At 53.0% G+C, this 17,003-nt stretch overlaps 1 protein-coding gene across 1 annotated transcript in view; it reads right to left on the reverse strand.

Moving 5' to 3' along the window:
- Window positions 1–326: 326 nt before the first annotated feature.
- The window catches only part of fbxo3 (F-box protein 3), a 58,591-nt gene continuing 41,914 nt past the window's right edge, over window positions 327–17,003 (reverse strand). The window contains exons 9-11 of the mRNA XM_078530510.1: window positions 11,036–11,151; window positions 3,363–3,553; window positions 327–687 (exon numbers count right to left, since the gene is read on the reverse strand). Coding sequence (XP_078386636.1) covers window positions 565–687; window positions 3,363–3,553; window positions 11,036–11,151 — 430 coding nt within the window. The 3' untranslated portion in view covers window positions 327–564. The remainder of the gene's footprint in view (window positions 688–3,362; window positions 3,554–11,035; window positions 11,152–17,003) is intronic.

A 17,003-nucleotide genomic window follows, 5' to 3' on the forward strand; every position in this document is an offset into this window, starting at 1 on the left:
CACACGTGGTCAGGCACTCCACATGGCCCACACGTGGTCAGGCACTCCACATGGCCCACACGTGGTCAAGGCACTCCACATGGCCCACACGTGGTCAGGCACTCCACATGGCCCACACGTGGTCAGGCACTCCACATGGCCCACACGTGGTCAGGCACTCCACATGGCCCACACGTGGTCAGGCACTCCACATGGCCCACACGTGGTCAGGCACTCCACATGGCCCACACGTGGTCAGGCACTCCACATGGCCCACACATGTCTGACTGATTCTTCACTCATTTTAATCCAACATCTTATTGTCAAAGAGATAAATGACAGCCCTCAGTAGTTAAACCCTTTTACTCTATTCATCCAAGAAATTTTACCATGAAATCTGAAAGATTAAAGGATGGGAAGTGCTAAATTACTGCAGCCAAGGGGAAATGTGCGACAGTCCATCTGAGATTTCACTGCTGACAATCTTCATCAAAGCAGAATTGCAGCTTGTTGGAAAGAACCTTCTGAGGCCCACAGTCAAAACAGAAATAAAATCCGCTGCAGACCACAAGTGGAACATTCACTTCAGGTGTGACGTGGACATCGACCCAAAGCAGCTGGGAAATTTACAAAGAGATTGGGATTCTGCAGGTTACTGCTGTCTGACGCTGGACTGTCACCATTCGATGGATCCCGACTGCGCCCCGTCTGTAGATTGCAACAGTGAAACAAACAGATGAAAATTGTCAGTTGGATCCAAAGTTTACATGTGTGACAGCTCAGCAGCATAATTGATCCATATACATGAGGGGTCAGGAGCCAAGCTATGATCAGAAAAGGAACAGCGAGTGTTACAGGGAACAGCATGAGGTAAGTTGTTCATTTAGTGGGCTGGCAGTGACACACTGGGCCAAATGGCATCTTCCTGTCATTCTGCAAAATTGCCCATCACCAGTCACAACCCACACCGCAGGGGTAGGGGCTGGGGGACAGAGCGTGAGCGGAGATGGGGGGCAGCACAGAGTGGACAGTGTCACACAGAGAGAGTGGGAGGGCAGGCGGTCAGAGAGAGAGGGAGATTGTGGGGGGAGTGTCACACAGGGGGAGAGTGGGGGGTTGTCACACGGGGAGAGTGGGGGGAGTGTCACAGGGGGAGAGTGGGGGGCTGTCACACAGGGGGAGAGTGGGGGGGTGTCACACAGGGGGAGAGTGGGGGGGTGTTACACACAGGGGGAGAGTGGGGTGTTGTCACACACAGGGGGAGAGTGGGGTGTTGTCACACACAGGGGGAGAGTGGGGTGTTGTCACACACAGGGGGAGAGTGGGGGGGGTGTCACACAGGGGGAGAGTGTGGGGGTGTCACACAGGGGGAGAGTGGGGGGGGTTGTCACACAGGGGGAGAGTGGGGGGCTGTCACACAGGGGGAGAGTGGGGGGTTGTCACACACAGGGGGAGAGTGGGGGGGGTGTCACACACAGGGGGAGTGTGGGGGGGGTGTCACACACAGGGGGAGAGTGGGGGGGGGTGTCACACACAGGGGGAGAGTGGGGGGGGTGTCACAGGGGGAGAGTGGGGGGCGTGTCACAGGGGGAGAGTGGGGTTGTCTCACACAGGGGGAGAGTGGGGTTGTCTCACACAGGGGGAGAGTGTGGGGGGGTGTCACAGGGGGAGAGTGTGGGGGGGTGTCACAGGGGGAGAGTGGGGGGGGGGTGTCACAGGAGGAGAGTGGGGGGGGTGTCACAGGGGGAGAGTGGGGGGGTGTCACAGGGGGAGAGTGGGGGGGTGTCACAGGGGGAGAGTGGGGGGGTGTCACAGGGGGAGAGTGGGGGGTGTCACAGGGGGGAGAGTTAGGGGGATGTCACATACAGAGGGAGGGGCCTCTATTGCACTCTGGTCTCTGATCTTGTAGAATAAATCTGCCTTTTATATTTAGGACATGAGAATTTTGATAAGTATTACAAAGCATTTGTTATGAAAGCATAATAATTTTCACAATATTGTGATTTATTGTAAAATAACGTTTATGGTGGGGTTTGGATAGTTTGTGTGGGATTTAACTGAATGGGAGACAGCTGGTCTGGAGGGTTGGAAGCATCAAATGAAGTCAGGTGGAGAGGGGTTTGAAATGCTAAATCCGTAAACATGGCTGAAGTCTTAGAATGTAAGGTGTGAGGAGAATTTGCATTTTGAGATAAATCGGGGCAGTGTGAATTTCAAAGAGATAGTAGGTTGTTTGCACCTCGCCAGACTGCTGGGCCAATCAGTGTGTTTATTTTTCCCAAAGGTTACTTACATTATTAGCACCATGAAAAGTTCTATATGACGGGAAAGTTCATTTTCAAAGACACATGCGACAATGGAGTTTGCAGATTAAAAAGAGAGAAAAACGTATATAAAGGAGAATGAAAGTCTATGTTTTTTATATTCATTCATGGGATGTGGGCTTTGCTAGCTGGGCCAGCATTTATTGCCCAGCCCTAGTTGCCCTTGAGAAGGTTGTTGAGAGAGGCCCTGAGGTGCAGAAGTTTGCGAAACATCCTCAGAAAAGCCTTTAGCCATGTTTGCATGAGTCTGCTGCACCCAGCCTTAAAGGTGATAACTATGTTGGCCTGTCTTTCTAACTTTAAAATCTATCTTGGACTGTTGCCTTCCAAGGGGTGCATTTGGGAGTCAGGTTGGGTAGGAATTTTATTCCGTACATAAGATTCCAGTTACTTAATACTATAGTACATGTTTGGCATCTTTTCTTTTGTTAATAAATATTTTAATTTAAAACGTTAAAACTCTAAGGTCTTAGTGGATTCATTATTTCTGATTTCAGTGCTCGCTCAGTCTTCTCGTAATAAATACAAATTGCAAAACCGTTGTGATTGTGGAACCAAATTTCCCTTGTGGATTTGGGTCCGCCTGGCACACGTCACATGCCACGTGATAACCTGACACAAAAACTGTGCCAGTGTTTATACTCCAGAAAGGCTTCTTCATCTAGTTCCTGCTCTCTCATCTCGTCTGCTTTGCCCTTCAATACATCTATACTATTCATGTAAACACTCGCTGCAGTCGTGAGCTCCACACTCTCTGGGGAACAAAGTTTATTCAGTGGGACTGGCGACTTATACTGGGGCATTTCATTGTGGGTGTTGCCCATTGGTGAGATCACCTTCTCTTCATCACCACAATGAATCTTTTCAAACAAGCTCAGTTGGCACATGCCTCAGTCCTCTCAATCCTGGAGAGAAACCACAAACTGCTTCTCATTTCCTGATAGCGATGGCAGCCTCCTCAACGTGCCGAACACCCTTACCCTCCCCGCCAACATGTATTTGCCTCCAATCTCACCAGGAACATTGGTCACTCTGCTTGTGACACCGCACTACACCCACCTGGTAGGCAATTGATGCTCGGAATGGAGGGCACACCATGTAGAACCTTGGAATAGCAATGTTGAAGGTGTTCCTGTGCCTGGAGAGTTGGTGGAAGGTGTAGTACCCTTCCATGTAACCTGAGGGGGTGGTGAATGTGGTGCAGCTGGTATACTCATGCACAGTACCAGGGTGCAGCACTGGGAATTCACCTACAAAGGAGAGAGTGAGCAAAAGTGAGGTTCCAAAGTAACAGAGTAAGAGACAGAGAGAAACAGAGGGTAGCTGTGGTGGGGAGAGCGGCAGTGAGGGTGGGGCAGCAGAGAAGACGGGCAAAGGGTGGAGGGAGAGGAAGAGGGGCAAAGCTGCACTATCCACCCAATGTTACTGCCGCTGTCCGCACTGTCCACACAGTGGCAGGGACAGCGAGTGGACAATGGCAGGGACAGCGAGTGGACAGTGGCAGGGACAGCGAGTGGACAGTGCCGACCATGAGTGGACAGTGCCGACAGTGAGTGGACAGTGCCAACAGTGAGTGGACAGGGTGGACACTGTCCACTCACTGTCCCTGCTGCTGTCTGCACTGTCCACTCACTACCCCTGCTGCTGTTGACAGTTTCCACTTACTATCCATTGCTGTCCACACTCTCAATTCTGTCCCTGCCGCTGTCCGTGCTGTCCACTCACTGCCCGCACTGTCCCTGCCCATCAGCACTGTCCACTCGCTGTCCCTGCTACTGTCCGCACTGTCCACTCGCTGCCCCTAATACTGTCCGCACTGTCCACTCGCTGTCCCTGCCGCTGTCCACTCGTCCCTGCCGCTGTCCACTTGCTGTCCCTGCCGCTGTCCACACTGTCCACTCGCTGTCCCTGCCACTGTCCACTCGCCGTCCCTGCCACTGTCCACTCGCCCTCCCCGCCACTGTCCACTCGCCCTCCCCGCCACTGTCCACTCGCCCTCCCCGCCACTGTCCACTCGCCCTCCCCGCCACTGTCCACTCGCCCTCCCCGCCACTGTCCACTCGCCCTCCCCGCCACTGTCCACTCGCCGTCCCCGCCACTGTCCACTCGCCGTCCCCGCCACTGTCCACTCGCCGTCCCCGCCACTGTCCACTCGCCGTCCCCGCCACTGTCCACTCGCCGTCCCCGCCACTGTCCACTCGCCGTCCCCGCCACTGTCCACTCGCCGTCCCTGCCACTGTCCACTCGCCGTCCCTGCCACTGTCCACTCACTGTCCGCACTGTCCATTCACTGTCAATGCTGCTGTCCACACACTCTACTCGCTGTCACTGCTGCTGTCCATACTGTTCTCTTTCTGTCCCTGCCGCTGTCAGCACGGTCCACTCACTGGCCGCACTGTGCACTGACAGTCCCTGCTGCTAACCACGCTGTCCACTCACTGTCCCTGCTGCTAACCACGCTGTCCACTCGCTGTCCCTGCTGCTAACCACTCTGTCCATCCGCTGCCCCTGCTGCTAACCACACTGTCCACTCACTGTCCCTGCTGCTAACCACTCTGTCCATCCGCTGCCCCTGCTGCTAACCACACTGTCCACTCACTGTCCCTGCTGCTCTCCACACTGTCCATTCGCTGCCCCTGCTGCTAACCACTCTGTCCATTCGCTGCCCCTGCTGCTAACCACACTGTCCACTCACTGTCCCTGCTGCTCTCCACACTATCCATTCGCTGCCCCTGCTGCTAACCACTCTGTCCATCCGCTGCCCCTGCTGCTAACCACACTGTCCACTCACTGTCCCTGCTGCTCTCCACACTGTCCATTCGCTGCCCCTGCTGCTAACCACTCTGTCCATTCGCTGCCCCTGCTGCTAACCACACTGTCCACTCACTGTCCCTGCTGCTCTCCACACTGTCCATTCGCTGCCCCTGCTGCTAACCACTCTGTCCACTCGCTGCCCCTGCTGCTAACCACTCTGTCCATTCGCTGTCCCTGCTGCTCTCCACACTGTCCATTCGCTGCCCCTGCTTCTCTCCACACTGTCCACTCGCTGTTCCTGCTGCTAACCACACTGTCCACTCACTGTCCCTGCTTCTCTCCACACTGTCCACTCGCTGTTCCTGCTGCTAACCACACTGTCCACTCACTGTCCCTGCTTCTCTCCACACTGTCCACTCGCTGTTCCTGCTGCTAACCACACTGTCCACTCACTGTCCCTGCTTCTCTCCACACTGTCCACTCGCTGTTCCTGCTGCTAACCACACTGTCCACTCACTGTCCCTGCCTCTCTCCACATTGTCCACTCGCTGTTCCTGCTGCTAACCACAGTCCACTCACTGTCGCTGCTGCTGTCTGCACTGTCCACTCGCTGTCCCTGCTGTTCTCCACACTGTCCACTCACTGTCCCTGCTGCTGTCCGCACTGTCTACTCGCTGTTCCTGCTGCTAACCACACTGTCCATTCGCTGTCCCTGCTGCTGTCCACACTGTCCATTCGCTGTCCCTGCTGCTCTCCACACTGTCCACTCGCTGTCCCTGCTGCTCTCCGCACTGTCCACTCGCTGTCCCTGCTGCTGTCCACACTGTCCACTCACTGTTGCTGCTGCTCTCCACACTGTCCACTCGCTGTCCCTGATACTGTCCACACTGTCGACTCACTGTCCATGCCGCTGTCCGCACTGTCCACTCGCTGTTGCTGCTGCTAACCACACTGTCCACTCACTGTCGCTGCTGCTGTCCATACTGTCCTATTTCTGTCCCTGTCACTGTCAGCACGATTCACTCACTGGCCGCACTGTGCACTGACTGTCCCTGCTGCTAACCACACTGTCCACTCGCCGTCCCTGCCACTGTCCACTCGCCGTCCCTGCCACTGTCCACTCGCCGTCCCTGCCACTGTCCACTCGCCGTCCCTGCCACTGTCCACTCGCCGTCCCTGCCACTGTCCACTCGCCGTCCCTGCCACTGTCCACTCGCCGTCCCTGCCACTGTCCACTCGCCGTCCCTGCCACTGTCCACTCTCCGTCCCTGCCACTGTCCACTCACCGTCCCTGCCACTGTCCACTCGCCGTCCCTGCCACTGTCCACTCGCCGTCCCTGCCACTGTCCACTCGCCGTCCCTGCCACTGTCCACTCGCCGTCCCTGCCACTGTCCACTCGCCGTCCCTGCCACTGTCCACTCGCCGTCCCTGCCACTGTCCACTCGCCGTCGCTGCCACTGTCCACTCGCCGTCCCTGCCACTGTCCACTCGCCGTCCCTGCCACTGTCCACTCGCCATCCCTGCCACTGTCCACTCGCCGTCCCTGCCACTGTCCACTCTCCGTCCCTGCCACTGTCCACTCTCCGTCCCTGCCACTGTTCACTCACCGTCCCTGCCACTGTCCACTCGCCGTCCCTGCCACTGTCCACTCGCCGTCCCTGCCACTGTCCACTCGCCGTCCCTGCCACTGTCCACTCGCCGTCCCTGCCACTGTCCACTCGCCGTCCCTGCCACTGTCCACTCGCTGCCCCTGCCACTGTCCACTCACTGTCTCTGCCCCTGTCCACTCACTGCCCCTGCCGCTATCCACTCACTGCCCCTGCCACTGTCCACACACTGTCCACTCACTGTCCGCACTGTCCATTCACTGTCCGTGCTGCTGTCCGCACACTCTACTCGCTGTCGCTGCTGCTGTCCATGCTGTCCTATTCCTGTCCCTGCCGCTGTCAGCACGGTCCACTCACTGGCCGCACTGTGCACTGACTGTCCCTGCTGCTAACCACGCTGTCCACTCGCTGTCCCTGCTGCTCTCCACACTGTCCACTCGCTGTCCTTGCTGCTCTCCACACTGTCCACTCGCTGTCCTTGCTGCTCTCCACACTGTCCACTCGCTGTCCTTGCTGCTCTCCACACTGTCCACTCACTGTCCCTGCTGCTCTCCACACTGTCCACTCGCTGTCCTTGCTGCTCTCCACACTGTCCACTCGCTGTCCTTGCTGCTCTCCACACTGTCCACTCGCTGTCCTTGCTGCTCTCCACACTGTCCACTCACTGTCGCTGCTGCTGTCTGCACTGTCCACTCACTGTCCCTGCTGTTCTCCACACTGTCCACTCACTGTCCCTGCTGCTGTCCGCACTGTCTACTCGCTGTCCCTGCTGCTCTCCGCACTGTCCACTCGCTGTCCCTGCTGCTAACCACACTGTCCACTCGCTGTTCCTGCTGCTAACCACACTGTCCATTCGCTGTCCCTGCTGCTAACCACACTGTCCACTCGCTGTCCCTGCTGCTGTCCACACTGTCCATTCGCTGTCCCTGCTGCTCTCCACACTGTCCACTCGCTGTCCCTGCTGCTGTCCGCACTGTCCACTCGCTGTCCCTGCTGCTCTCTGCACTGTCCACTCGCTGTCCCTGCTGCTGTCTGCACTGTCCACTCACTGTCCCTGCTGCTTTCCACATTGTCCACTCGCTGTCCCTGCTGCTGTCCGCACTGTCCACTCACTGTCCCTGCTGCTATCCACACTGTCCACTCGCTGTTGCAGCTGCTAACCACACTCTCCACTCACTGTCGCTGCTGCTGTCCATACTGTCCACTCGCTGTCCCTGCTGCTGTCGTCACTGTCGACTCAGTCCATGCTACTGTCCGCACTGTCCACTCGCTGTCCCTGCTGCTATCCACACTGTCCACTCGCTGTTGCAGCTGCTAACCACACTCTCCACTCACTGTCGCTGCTGCTGTCCATACTGTCCACTCGCTGTCCCTGCTGCTGTCGTCACTGTCGACTCAGTCCATGCTACTGTCCGCACTGTCCACTCGCTGTCCCTGCTGCTATCCACACTGTCCACTTGCTCTTCCTGCTGCTAACCACACTGTCCACTCACTGTCCCTGCTGCTGTCCACACTGTCCACTCACTGTCCCTGCTGCTGTCCACACTGTTCACTCGCTGTCCCTGCTGCTGTCCTCGCTGTCGACTCACTGTCCATGCCGCTGTCCGCACTGTCCACTCGCTGTCCCTGCTGCTATCCACACTGTCCACTCGCTCTTCCTGCTGCTCTCCACACTGTCCACTTGCTGTCCCTGCTGCTGTCCTCACTGTCGACTCACTGTCCATGCCGCTGTCCGCACTGCCTACGCCGCTGTCTGCACTGTCCACTCACTGTCGCTGCTGCTGTCCGCACTGTCCACTCGCTGTCGCTGCTGCTAACCACACTGTCCACTCACTGTCGCTGCTGCTGTCCGCACTGTCCACTCGCTGTCACTGCTGCTGTCCATACTGTCCTATTTCTGTCCCTGCCACTGTCAGCACGATTCACTCACTGGCCGCACTGTGCACTGACTGTCCCTGCTGCTCTCCACACTGTCCACTCACTGTCGCTGCTGCTGTCTGCACTGTCCACTCACTGCCCCTGTTACTGTCCACACTGTCCACTCACTGGCGGCATTGTCCACTCACTGTCTCTGCCGCTGTCCACACTGAACCCTGGCTGTCCCTACCACAGTCCACATTGTCCACTCCCTGTCCGCACTGTCCATTCACTGGCCCAGCTGCTGTCCACACGCTCTACTCACTGTCCGTGCTGCTGTCCGCACTGTCCACTCACTGTCCCTGCTGTTGTCCGCATGGTCCACTGGCTGTTCCTGCCACTGTCCACATTATCCACGCTGTCCCTGCCGCAGTCCGCACTGTCCATTCACTGTCAGCACTGTCCACTCGCTGTCCCTGCCACTGTCCACTCGCTGGCCCTGCCACTGTCCACTCGCTGGCCCTGCCACCGTCCACTCGCTGGCCCTGCCACTGTCCACTCGCTGGCCCTGCCACCGTCCACTCGCTGGCCCTGCCACCGTCCACTCGCTGGCCCTGCCACCGTCCACTCGCTGTCCCTGCCACCGTCCACTCGCTGTCCCTGCCACCGTCCACTCGCTGCCCCTGCCACCGTCCACTCGCTGCCCCTGCCACCGTCTACTCGCTGCCCCTGCCACCGTCCACTCGCTGCCCCTGCCACCGTCCACTCGCTGCCCCTGCCACTGTCCACTCGCTGTCCCTGCCACCGTCCACTCGCTGCCCCTGCCACTGTCCACTCGCTGCCCCTGCCACTGTCCACTCGCTGTCCCTGCCACCGTCCACTCGCTGCCCCTGCCACTGTCCACTCGCTGCCCCTGCCACTGTCCACTCGCTGTCCCTGCCGCTGTCCACTCGCTGTCCCTGCCGCTGTCCACTCGCTGTCTCAGTTGCTGTCCACACTCTCCACTCTGTCCCTGCTGCTGTCCACACTGTCCACTCAATGTCCCAGTTGCTGTCCACACTCTCCCCTCTGTCCCTGCCGCCGTCCACATTGTCCACTCACTGCCCCTGCTGCTGTCCGCACTGTCCACTCACTGGTGGCATTGTCCATTCACTGTTTCTGCCGCTGTCCACACTGAACCCTGGCTGTCCCTACCACAGTCCACTCTGTCTGCATTGTCAATTCTCTGTCCGTGCTGCTGTCCGCACTCTCTACTCACTGTGCGTGTTGCTGTCCGAACTGTCCATTCACTGTCCCTGCTGCTGTCCACACACTCCACTCACTGTCCGTGCTGCTGTCCGAACTGTCCATTCACTGTCCGTGCTGCTGTCCACACACTCTACTCGCTGTCACTGCTGCTGTCCATACTGTCCTATTTCTGTCCCTGCCGCTGTCAGCACGGTCCACTCACTGGCCGCACTGTGCACTGACTGTCCCTGCTGCTAACCACACTGTTCACTCGCTGTCCCTGCTGCTCTCCACACTGTCCACTTGCTGTCCCTGCTGCTCTCCACACTGTCCACTCACTGTCGCTGCTGCTGTCTGCACTGTCCACTCGCTGTCCCTGCCGCTCTCCACACTGTCCACTCACTGTCGCTACTGCTGCCACTGTCCACTCACTATCCCTGCCACTGTCCGCACTGTCCACTCACTGCCCGCACTGTCCCTGCCCCTGTCCGCTCACTGTCCCTACCCCTGTCCGCACTGTCCACTGACTGCCCGCACTGTCCACTGCCCCGCTGCTGTCCGCACTGTCGACTCACTGTCCCTGCTGCTGTCCGCACTGTCCACTCACTGTCCCTGCTACTGTCCGCACTGTCCACTCACTGTCCCTGCTGCTGTCCACACACTCCACTCGCTGTCCCTGCTGCTGTCCACACTGTCCACTGACTGCCCGGCCGCTGTCCACTAGCTGTCCCTGCTGCTGTCTGCAATGTCCATTCACTGTCTCTACCTACCCTATTATACCTGATTTCCTTCAATCCCAGGCAACCCAGTTATCACTGGCAATATCCCACTTTGATGGCCATTCAATGCTGTGAGAAATCCAATGTTTCTTGAGCCAGGCTCCGGTTTCTAAATGAGCCCTGTTATTACATGTCAGAATGCACTAGAAGCAATTGCATCGTTTGCCATCAGCTCGTGTCTACACTAGAATCAAATCCCGTGCTACCGCTGTAAATGCCCGATTGGTCAGCCACTTGTTTACTGCAGAATGGGGAGAGTGGCTCCTTGTTTAGGATGTTGGCTGTCTCTGCCCTCTGCTCCCTTCTAGCTCCATTCTAGGAAATCTGTCCCGACCACCCCCTACTGTCAGATCAAACCAGATATTGCCCAAGACGGGCATCAGCAACAACTAAACCTGGATAGAGATGCTGCCTACAGACCCAATGCCCAGGTCCTGCCACTCAGTACCCCATCCCTAAACCCAATACTGCCCAATGCCCCGATCACTGGACTCAAACATTCCATACCTACGACTCCAGGACCCTGGACCTCCTCGATATCTCCATTCTCATTGGTTATCTTCCAGTAACGACTGTCCAGCTGACAGACACTGTCTGGTGAGGCATCCTTCACCATTTCTATCCTGTACAGAGAGACCGAGCACCATTAACTCTTTCACATCAGTTAAACCGCAATGGCGTTCAGACAGATTCAGAAGCGTAATCAATCTTTCCGCAATATATGAACAATTATTAAAAAGAATGGTCTTTGGTTCGGTCAAGACTACCAACATTTAGATTCTAAGGAAGATCATCAGTACCAGAGACCAAAAACACTGACCGAGAGCATCACGGGAGAGGACTGATGATATATAAGCAACTCAGCAGCAACAGATACCGGAGCATCGCTGATCTCAGACCATTGCTGATCTCAGAGCATTAATCAACATCAAATAAAAACCAAGGATTGATGTTACAGAACCACTCGCAGATGATTGATGAGTTTTTTGCAAAAACTTAATTTTTGCTCTTTAAGTGAGGGAGGTGTCAAACTCAGAACTGGAAATCGAAGTTAAAGTAACAAAAAGTTGCTGAGAAAATTAGACATACCGAAGCTTTCAGTTTTGCACTCATCAGAATAACTCGCAAGAAATTACCAACTGTAACGGGGAACAACAATTTATATTGCCTGAGAAGAGAGTGCTGATTGGTTGGCAAGTGGACTTTGATTGGTGGAGGCTTTGCCAAGGAGAATGCAGTGTGAAACAGCTAACTGCCCAGTTTTGTTCAAATTCAAACCAGGCAGGTTGACTCTGATTGGTCAAGACATTGCCCCAGGGAATGAACCAGGGAATGACTGTTCCTTAAGCTTTTGTTTAGTTGTAAAAAGTGCAAAGTGTGGACATGTTTCTGCTGTCTACAAAGAACAGGGCCATGTGTGTGAATGTATGTGGCTTCTAGTGTGTGTGTGAGCCCGACAATCTTAAATTGGTTTTCAGTGTCGTTCTTAGCACAATCAGGATTGTTTAGCAAGTGCTGTCTAATCGCGGAATCACATCTAATGTTGGACACACTGTTTTGCGTTTTGTAAGCACTGGTTGGGTAGGGAGGTCAGTGCTTTGCCTGTTGTGAACAACCAAAGGGATGTGCTGTTTGATACGATCCGCCTGTCATTGGGATGTCCAGCCTATATACCTGACACCACACTGGCACTGAAATTCATATACCACATTACTCATTTGAATGATAGGCAGAGCGTCTGTTTGGCTTGATGGCAACATCCTGTTAGTGGAGCATGTCTATTTTTATTGGATTACTCAAATTCTGTAATTCGAAGTTAATGAGCTAGATAAACATTTTTTATATAATTCTTTCATAAGTCTCAATAACTCTTCAGTTATTTCTGTTACATTAGTTAGTCTAATAAATAGAGGATTGGCAGGACATTTCAATCCCATTCCCCGAGCGGGGAACCTTAGATGCTTCTCATGTCTGGAAGACCATGTGTGCCAAAAGTATTGTCAGCTGCATCAGCTTGAGCTCCAGGTCTCTGAGCTTGAGCAACAGCTGGTGTATCTATGAGGCTGAGCACTGCATGGACAGTGCGTATCTGGAAGTGGCCATCCTGCAGTTTTTAAAAATGCATCTCCTGACACCAACTTGGAGGGGTCCTTGGCAACGTCACACATGCGCACATTTGTCATGCGCATTTGATCCCATCACTTAGCTATATATCAGTGCAGAGAGGGGATTGAGCAGTGGACTATCAGCATCCAACTTATTCCATGGGAATCCTGAGGTAACTAAATATCAGTGCTTTTAATCAGCCCGAGGTGGAAAATTCATTTTTGAGGCAATCAAGCAGTAATCAGATGCAAGCATGGATAAATTATTCGTGAATAATCAATGATAGTGCACAAACTGTACAGAATATGCCATTAAATAGCTGGATAGGGATTTCTGAACAGCCCCATAAGGAAGCGTGCCCTCTCCAATTGCAGCAACATCAACAACAGCCGAATTTAGAAGTTTGTAGGTAAGAAGGAAAGATGTGACTGCCAGGTTGTTGAGGAGGAGCAGGCAGCTAATGCAGGAATCCATCTCCCTCTCAAACCGTTATTCAATTCTGAATACTGATGAGAATGATGGAATGGGAAGGACGGTGGATCCTTGAGGGGGTGCGGACGAGATTTACTAGCATGGTTACAGGCACAAGGGATTTTAGCTACAAGGTTAGGTTGGAGAAGCTGAGATTATTCTCCTTGGAGCAAAGGAGATTGAGGGGAGATTTGATAGAGGTGTACAAGATAAAGACAGATAAGGTAGAAAAGGAAAAACTCTTCCCATTAGCTGATGACTAGGAAACAGAGATTTAAGGTTTTCAGCAAGAGGTGCAGGGAGAATGCGAGGAAGAACTTTATGATACAGTGAGTTGTAATGACCTAGAACTTGCTGCCTATAAGGGTGGTGGAAGCCAATTACCAGCCAGCCAGTGTGAACGGCGCGCTGAAATGCTCAGCACTGTCGAGGTGGGGGGCGGGAAGAGAGCGGACGATGACATCACCCCAGGTGGGTCTTGTGATAAAGCAGACAGCTACACCAGGGAGCTGCAGGCCTTCAAATAATGAAATAAATGTGCAAAAAGCTGCAAAGAAATGTCCATGTATCACAATCAAGCACCTGAAAGCATACATCATAAAAATGCTGTCCCCAGATATTTATTTTTATTTTATTTCCTAATGGAGATTTCATCCCACCCTTGGATGAGGTTCGATGAAAAATGCAAAGGCTGTCTGGCCGATTTGCCTGTCTGCCAACCGTAAGGTTGGACAGGCCACGTAAAATCACAGACAATTACTTCATTAATGGGCTTAATTGCTCTCTTAACTGTCGTGGGCACACTTCTGACTTTGACGCATGCCTGTCAAGCGAAATATGGTATATGTGCGATGAGGTCGGGATGATCAGTCGACGTCATCTCGCGTGATCACCTGCCCGTGAGGCATAAGATTCTGCCCTATGACTGTGAGTGCAGCCAGAACCATGTTCAGGGCATCATGCATTATTCAGCTGTACAGGGTGGGAGGGGAGGGCAGAAGCAAAGTTGGGGAAGCATTAGCGACAGGGGATTCCACAGTTCAGGGAATAGACCAACATTTCCAGAGCTGCAGTTGTGACTCCTGGATGGTGTGTTGCCTCCCTGGTGCCAAGGTCATTAGGTCACTAAGTGAATGCAGAATATTCTGAGGAGGGGGGTGAACAGTCCAAAGTTCATGGTCCATATTGAAACCAATGACAGGGGTAGAAAGAGGGATGTGCTCTTTCAGGCAGAGTTTAGGGAGCTTGGAAAAGAAACTAGCAATCTGGACCTCAAAGGAAGTGCTCTCCGGATTACTCCCAGTGCCACAAACTTTTTAAAATTCCTTTCATAGGATGTGGGTGCTACTGGTTAAGCCAGCATTTATTGCCTATTTATTGCCTAATTGCCCTTGAGAAGGTGGTGGTGAGTTGCCTCCTTGAACCGCTGCAGTCCATGTGGTGTAGGTACACCCAGAGTGCTGTTAGGGAGGTAGTTCCAGGATTTGACCCAGCGACAGTGAAGGAACGGCGATATATTTCCAAGTCAGGATGGTGAGTGACTTGCAGGGGAACTTCCAGGTGGTGGTGTTCCCATCTGTCTGCTGCCTTTGTCCTTCTAGATGGTCGTGGTCGTGGGTTTGGAAGTTGCTGTCGAGGGAGCCTTGGTGAATTCCTGCAGTGCATCTTGTTGATAGTACACACCACTGCTACTGTGCGTCGATGATGGAGGGAGTGAATGTTTGTGGATGTGGTGCCAATCAAGCGGGCTGCTTTGTCCTGGACAGTGTCCAGCTTCTTGAGTGCTGTAGAAGCTGCACTCATCCAAGCAAGTGGAGAGTATTTCATCACACTCCTGACTTGTGCCTTGTAGATGGTGAACACACTTTGGGGAGTCAGGAGGCGAGTTACTTATTACAGAATTGCTAGCCTCTGACTTGCTCTTGAAGCCACAGTATTTATATGGCTAGTCCAGTTCAGTTTCTGATCAATGGTAACCCCTAGAATGTTGATAGTGGGGGATTCAGTGATGGTAATGCCATTGAACATCAAGGGGTGATGGTTGGATTCTCTCTTGTTGGAGATGGTCATTGCCTGACACTTGTGTGGCACAAATGTTACTTGCCACTTGTCAGCCCAAGCCTGGATATTGTCCAGGTCTTGCTGCATTTGGACATGGGCTGCTTCAGTATCTGAGGAGTCGTGAATGGTGCTGAACATTGTGCAATCATCAGCGAACATCCCCACTTCTGACCTTATGATGGAAGTAAGGTCATTGATGAAGCAGCTGAAGATGGTTGGGCCTAGGACACTACCTTGAGGAACCCTTGCAGTGATGTTGTGGAACTGAGATGACTGACCTCCAACAACCACAACCTTCCTTTGTGCTAGGTCTGACTCCAACCAGTAGAGTATATCCTCGAGAGTGTATTGCAGAGATGGTGCTGGAGAGAGGGCTTTAGGTTCCTGAAGAATTGAAGTCAAAGTTGAGGGAGACAGAAAACAAAGAGAGAATATGAGAAGCGACGAGTAACTAATTTAATGGGGAATCCAATATTCTTCTGTAGTGTAGAAAAGTTTGGGTTTAATAGTTATATACAAATCATTTGTAATTTCGTTGTGTGTAATGATCAAAGTATATTAATGAATTAACCCAATATGATATTCTGTTTCATTGTCGTCAATGCAGGACACTCGTACATCATGTGGCTGGCTCTTTGCCGTCACATCCTCAAGTGACAAGTGAGAAACACCATGTGGTCTCACCTCACTGAGCGTTCTACTTTTATGGTTTCATTATGGGACAAATGCAATGTTTTATCTTTATGCTTCGATCACAAAACAAGTGCTAAAGTCTGTCAAGGGTGATCGGATCCGGGTGCATTGCCATTACAGTCACTAACAATTAACACTTAATAATTTGTATTTCCTAAGATTCAAAAGCCTATTGTGAAAAAACACAGCTGTAAGGCTTCAAACGGTTAGTCCTATTTACTGAGAAATCGTCCAGTCCTTTGAACTTGCATAAGTGTGAAAATAGAAGCAGTTACTTTCCTCCACAACATTTAACCATCTTTGTTCTGTAAGCTTAGAGTTAAGTTTTCATAACTATGTAGCTCTCTGCTCTGTGTATCTTGCTACCTCAACTTTAACACACCACTCATCCTTATGCACTGATTTGATATGTACTTTGTATAGATATAGTCAGGCTATGTGTCACTTGTACTCTTACTAGTTTTAACTAAATTGCACCAAGCACTGGCAGATCTGGCCCATAGTGTTAACATAGGACTGAATACAAGGCTGCCCATAGTGATGTAAGAGAGCACATGTCCCACATCTTTGGGGGGGGTGGTCAGCCTGGTGTTGGACAGAGTAACATGCGATGTAGGCCATTTTGCAGGCACTTCGGGGGTCATTTGCCACATATTGGTTATATTGGTTCATGGTGTAGCGGTGGATGAACATGACGAGTTACTCACACAGTCTTAGGGTGCCTGCAGGAAGCAGGGCTGAGGCAGAATGACAAATGCGAGCTCTCCAAAACATCAGTTTGGTTTCTGGGCCACAATGTCAGCAATAAAAGCCTCACAGGGACCACAGAAAACTAGAGCTCTTAGTGAGTTCCCAACCTCATCCTCGATTCCAGGCCTCCAGTGATCTTAGGAATGGTGAACAGCTGGAAAAACTTTTACCAAATCTGGCACAAATCACAGAACCCTCGAGGCATCTACTTAAGAAAGGCCAGGCATGGTGCTGAGACTCACATCAAGAGCAAGCTTTCACTCACATCAGGGCAATTCTGCTCTCCATGGGCATTCTGGCCCACCAGCAGGACAGCAGATGCTTCGTCCACAGGCCTGGCAGCGGTTCTATTCCAGGAACAACTGGATAGAAGTTGCCGACTACAATACATCCA

This window comes from Cetorhinus maximus, chromosome 2 (genome assembly GCF_964194155.1).
Source record: "Cetorhinus maximus chromosome 2, sCetMax3.hap1.1, whole genome shotgun sequence".
NCBI classification, from domain to species: domain Eukaryota; kingdom Metazoa; phylum Chordata; class Chondrichthyes; order Lamniformes; family Cetorhinidae; genus Cetorhinus; species Cetorhinus maximus.